This window comes from Erythrolamprus reginae, chromosome Z, assembly GCF_031021105.1.
Source record: "Erythrolamprus reginae isolate rEryReg1 chromosome Z, rEryReg1.hap1, whole genome shotgun sequence".
NCBI classification, from domain to species: domain Eukaryota; kingdom Metazoa; phylum Chordata; class Lepidosauria; order Squamata; family Dipsadidae; genus Erythrolamprus; species Erythrolamprus reginae.
Window position 1 is genome coordinate 71,624,675 of NC_091963.1, and position 6,000 is coordinate 71,630,674.

Consider the following 6,000-nt stretch of genomic DNA (forward strand, 5'->3'; position numbering starts at 1 on the left):
CTGTAGTTTCAAAACTATCTGGCCTTTCAGGCTGATTTTTGGCAGGTGTACTAAGTACACAGTTGCAATGAGGACCTCCAATTTGCAGCACTTTCCTTCAAGTTGTTGAAACAATATAAACATTCAAAGTTGGTATTTAATGGGTTTTTGCCAAATTTTGGCTATTTTTGATGCCCTGTTTGATCCTGTGGGACAGCTTCAATCCTCTTCAATTTAGCACCATTAGAAAGAGCAGACTCTCGTCTTTATCTTGTTTTCATTTTGTTGTCTCTTCATATAAGGATTGGAAAAATCTCCTCAACTGTTTGCGGGCAACCTGTGATTTCTGCACTGCACCCTTGATACAAGTCCAGTAAAAATGATACTTTTTTTCAATAAGAAGCATTTAAAAAAAAAAAAAAAAAAAGCACAAGATGTTATAAGACTGTTCAAAAACATTTTAAAAAAAACAGGAATGTTTGTTAGGAAATGGAAGGGTGAGGCCAGGTTTCAAATAAGGGTCCGAAAAAGTGGGGGGGGTTTGTCAGCATTGTTGCATGATAGAGGAAACAGGCCCATTGATGTTTCTAATGGCTGTAAAAGTCAATTAGTGCTTTAAACATGTGTTGGTCCATGGTGGCTCATCGCCAAGAGGTCATGCCTGATAGCCAAAATAGCCAATGGGGCTACCTTTGAAAAGTGTTCGGAAACTTCAGATTGTGCAGAATGCGGCCGCAAAAGCTATCATGGGGCTTCCTAGATCTGCCCACGTTTCGCCAACACTCCGCGGCATGCACTGGTTGCCGATCAGTTTCCGGGCACAATTCAAAGTGTTGGTAATGACCTATAAAGCCCTACATGGCATTGGACCAGAATACCTGCAGGACCGCCTTATGCCGCACGAATCCCAGTGGCCAATCAGGTCCCACAGAGTTGGTCTTCTTCAGGTCCCGTCGACTAAACAGTGGCATTTGGCGGGACCCAGGGGAAGAGCCTTCTCTGTGGCGGCCCCAGCCCTCTGGAATCAACTCTCCCTGGAGATTCGAATTGCCCCTACTCTTCCCACCTTCCGCAAGATGATGAAGACCTATCTATGTCACCAGGCATGGGGGGAATAACTATCACTTCCACCACCACCACCTTTTTCCTGACTGTAATATATGAGAATGGTATGATTGTACAGTAACAATTGTTTTTAATATTTATGGGTTTTAAATTTTGTTTTTTATCTAATATTGGATTTGTACTCTGTGTATTGTACTGTTGTTGTTGTGAGCCACCCCGAGTCTTCGGAGAGAGGCGGCATACAAATCTAATAAATCTTAATCTTTTGCAAGTTTTGAGCCTGAATCATGTAAAAAATAAGAGGACTAGGTACGTTTGCCAACTTATAAAGCCTTACAAGGTGTGCAGGTTCTCCAAATATCTCCAACATAGTACTGAAACTGCGTTTACAGCTTCTAGAAGTTGGCCGAAAATGTCATTTTTGCGGACTCAGCATTTTACAACCCTTTATTTGAGGTCTCCTAGAACTCCCAATTTTTAGTCTTTTGAACTAAAATTTTGCACAGCACAGTTTTATATCATAAAGAAATTATGTGCCAAATTTCATCAAAATCTGAGGTGTTAAGGTGAGGACCACTGGTCCACTGGACACGGAATGACCCAAAGCAGGACTTGTCCCCCATCCCTTGCACTGCAGGGAAGGTAGTCTTTTTTTTTTTTTTTAAACCCTGAAATAAGCCCTTGGCTTTATTGATATGCACTCAAAGCATATCATGGGAGGCATTTCAATAGCAGGTCAAACCAGGTCTTATTCAGATCATATTTTGGTGTACAGTGGTACCTCAAGATACAAACCCCTCGTCTTATGAACAACTTCCGGGTTCGGCGTTCGGGAGGCTGCTGGGAAGCCCCCGGCTGTTTTAAAAGGTGACAGCCGGGCGGCGGGGCTTCCCAGCAGCCTCCGAACGCCGAACCCGGACGTTCGGGTTTGGCGTTCGGCTTCGGGAGGCTGCTGGGAAGCCGCCCGGCTGTTTTAAAAGGTCACAGCCGGGCTGGGGGGCTTCCCAGCAGCCTCCCGAAACCTGAACTTTTGCCGAACTTCCGGGTTCGGGGTTCGGGAGGCTGCTGGGAAGCCCCCCAGCCCGGCTGTGACCTTTTAAAACAGCCGGGGGGCTTCCCAGCAGACGCCGAACATGGAAGTTCAGGTTTGGCGTTCGGCTTCGGGAGGCTGCTGGGAAGCCGCCCGGCTGTTTTAAAAGGTGACAGCCGGGCTGGGGGGCTTTCCAGCAGCTTCCCGAACCCCGAACTTTTGCCGAACCTCTGGGTTCGGGTTTTGGGAGGCTGCTGGGAAGCCCCGCAGCCCGGCTGTCATCTTTTAAAACAGCCGGGGGGCTTCCCAGCAGCCTCCTGAACCCCGAACCCGGAAGTTTGGCAAAAGTTCGGGGTTCGGGAGGCTGCTGGGAAGCCCCGCAGCCCGGCTGTCACCTTTTAAAACAGCCGGGGGGCTTCCCAACAGCCTCCTGAACCCGAACGTCAAACCCAAACTTCCGGGTTTGGCGTTGGGAGGCCACCGAGAAGCCCCGCCGCCCGGCTGTCACCTTTTAAAACAGCCGGGCAAGAGCGCAAGAGGCGGGGAAGCCTCTTGCAGCAGCTGCTACAGTGTAGACATTTGGGGGTTTGGCTGGGGGGGGGGGAAGGCAGGAGGTTTGGCGCCTCCCTGCTCCTCCCGTATTCCGCCTCCCTCTCAGCCCGCTAGGCAGGCCGGCGGTCTCCATTGCGGAGCCCAGCGATGTGGGCTCCGTTCCCCCTCTTACCAGCCCGGCAGACAGCCACCGCGGAGCCCAGCCATGTGGGCTCTGCCCCTTTCCTTCACCGGCCCGATCAGCTGGCCGGTGGTCCCCATCACGGAGCACAGCCATGTGGGCTCCGCTCTGTTCCCTGCCGGCCCGATTTGGCAGCTGGGGGCTGCCTGGCTTTGTGTTTTTGGCTGGGGGGGAGGCAGGAGGGCCGGCCACCCCACCCCAGTGCTTCACCTTCTCCCCCCAGCCAAAAACCCAAAGGAAAAGACAAAGCTGGGCAGTTTCCCAGCCGTCGAAGGAGACTTAACCCCGCCCCTCTGTCCCACCCATCGCCCGTATCCAGCAGAAGCTGCCACCCGAACGCTCTTGCCCGGTGGGAGGCGAGCATTGGGGTGGGGTGGGGGCTGTCAGGACACCCCCCCACCCCAGCACTTTGCATCCCGCCGGCCAAGAGCAATCGGGCAGCAGTTTCTGCCGGACACGGGCAATGAGCGGGACAGAGGAGCGGGGAGAATCAGGAGGCTCCTTTGGCGGCTGGGGGCTGCCTGGCTTTGTGTTTTGGGCTGGGGGGGAGGCAGGAGGGCCGGCCACCCCACCCCAGGGCTTCACCTTCCCCCCCTGCCAAAAACCCAAAGGTCCCCACCACAGCACCCGCTGCAGCCCAAACGACAAAGCTGCGCAGTTTCCCAGCCGCCGAAAGAGACTTAACCCCGCCCCTCTGTCCCACCCATCGCCATCCGAGCGTTCTTGCCCGGTGGGAGGCGAAGCATTGGGGTGGGGGGGCTGTCAGGACAGAAGATCGCTCTTGCCCGGCTCCCCGCCCCTCTTCTGCTGGCCACAGGCGAAGGGCGGAGAAGCTGGGCAAGAGTGATCTTCTGCCGGCCATGGGCGAAGGGCGGGGAAGCCTCTTGCACCAACTGCTACAGCCGCCGGCTTCCCCGCCCTTCGCCCATGGCCAGCAGAAGATCGTTCCGCTCGGTCAGCGGCTCCGGAGAGGCAGGAGCCGGGCGCTGGCTTGCCTTTTGTCCCCCGCCGCGTGCTTTTCTCTCTCTCCTTCCCCGCGCCGCTGGAGGCATTCAGGGCGTGGAGGAATGGGAAGCTCAAACGCCGGTGGCTTCAGCTTCCCATTCCTCCATGCACTTCGCCCTGAATGCTTCCTGGCCGCCTGGCAGAGCGCTCGCAGCCAGCGGGCGGCGGCGGCGGAAGACAAAAGGCAGACCAGCGCCTGGCTCCTGCCTCTCCGGAGCCGCCGATCGAGCGGAGCAGCGGTGCGGGGAAGGAGAGAGAAAAGCAGGCGGCGGGGACAAAAGGCAGGCCAGCACCCGGCTCCTGCCTCTCCGGAGCCGCCGACCGAGCGGAGCGATCTTCTGCCGGCCATGGGCGAAGGGCGGGGAAGCCAGGGGCTGTAGCAGCTGGTGCAAGAGGCTTCCCCGCCCTTCGCCCATGGCCGGCAGAAGATTGCTCCGCTCGGTCGGCGGCTCCGGAGAGGCAGGAGCCAGGTGCTGGCCTGCCTTTTGTCCCCCGCCGCCGCCGCCCCCTGCTTCTCTCTCTCTCCTTCCCCGCGCCGCTGCTCCGCTCGATCGGCGACTCCGGAGAGGCAGGAGACGGGCGCTGGCCTGCGTTTTGTCCCGCGCCGCCACCGCCGCCCGCTGGCTGCGAACACTCTGCCAGGCGGCCAGGAGGCATTCAGGGCGAAGTGCATGGAGGAATGGGAAGCTGAAGCCACCGGCATTTGAGCTTCCCATTCCTCCACGCCCTGAATGTCTCCTGGCTCAAGCAGGCGGCGGCAGACCGCCTTTGCGTTTTCAGCTCGGGGAGGGAGTTAGGAAGGTCCTCCTGCTCCCCCACGAGCCGAAAACCCAAAGGCGGTCTGCCGCCGCCAGCTTGAGCCAGGAGGCATTCAGGGCGAAGTGCGTGGAGGGTTTGGCGTTCGGGTTCAGGAGGCTGCTGGGAAGCCTCCTGGCTGTTTTAAAAGGGGACAGCCGGGCTGCGGGGCTTCCCAGCAGCCTCCCGAACCCCGCAATTTTGCCAAACTTCCGGGTTCGGGAGGCTGCTGGGAAGCCCCCCCGGTTGTTTTAAAAGGTGACAGCCGGGCGGCAGCGTTTTTTTGCGGGGGTTTTTTTTGTTGTTGCACGGATTAATTGACTTTACATTGTTTCCTATGGGAAACAATGTTTCGTGTTACGAACCTTTCGTCTTACGAACCTCCCCCTGGAACCAATTAGGTTCGTATCTTGAGGTACCACTGTATTTTGGAAGGGAAAAGGCACAGCTACTATTGCTGTACTGGGGTTTGCATGGCAGTGGCAAGAGATTGCAGGATTTATTTTTATTTTTATCTTCCTTCCAAAACAAAACTCTCACTTCTTTTTTGTCCAAACAGTTGGTTCCTGGAGGAGAAGGACCAGAAGTATAAATATTCATTTCACATCACTGCAAGAGGATTCGCTGTACTTTCTGTGTTGAAACATATTCCTAGACTATGTTTTGAAATTTGTTAAATTTCTGTTCTTATATTTCATAGTGATATTGAAATATAACATAGCTTCCTTACCTTTTCAAGGAGCGGCATCTTTAATAATAGTTTTGTATATCAAAATCATGACTTTGTTGTAAAAACAAATTTAATTTGCATTAAGGGCAAGAAAAATAAAAAAAATTTAAAAAATTCTGACTGGTATGTGGTTTATGTAACAGCTTGGAATCATGTAGATATTATTTTGAGCATTTCTAGTTCAAATTAAGGGATTACAGGGATGTGAATAGGGATTCTCTTCACAACCCTGTAATCCCTTAATCCCTGGGCCACAACAAGTGTGAATGTTTTTATTAAGAGGTTTTAAATGATCTTTTAAATTGTTTTTTAGATGATATTCTTGTTTTTTAGATGATTTTCTTCTTGTAAGCTGCCTACAGTCCTTCTGGAGTTGGGCAGCATATAAATCAGATTAATAAATAAATAATAAATAAATAAGATTTGGGGAGCAGGGAGCTAGTTAGTATTTTCAACAACAGAAAAAATACCATTAATTACAAAAAATAATAAAACTGTGATTCCAAAAGCCTATTGGGTTTGAAAAAGGGGTTATTTTTGTCATGAATTTCCCTTTAATTAAATTTTGTAACCAAAATATGTGGCAATTTTCTCCTTGAATGAAAGCAAAGGTGGTTATTTGTGGAAATAATAAATGAAAGAGATTTTGGTATAGGGCACTAG

The 6,000-nt window shown here is 52.4% G+C and overlaps 1 protein-coding gene across 1 annotated transcript in view; it reads left to right on the forward strand.

Moving 5' to 3' along the window:
* LSM5 (LSM5 homolog, U6 small nuclear RNA and mRNA degradation associated) overlaps positions 1–5,446 on the forward strand; it is a 91,327-nt gene extending 85,881 nt beyond the window's left edge. Inside the window, exon 5 of the mRNA XM_070726331.1 lies at positions 5,167–5,446. Within this exon, the coding sequence (XP_070582432.1) occupies positions 5,167–5,199 (33 nt within the window). The 3' untranslated portion in view covers positions 5,200–5,446. The remainder of the gene's footprint in view (positions 1–5,166) is intronic.
* Positions 5,447–6,000: the final 554 nt, after the last annotated feature.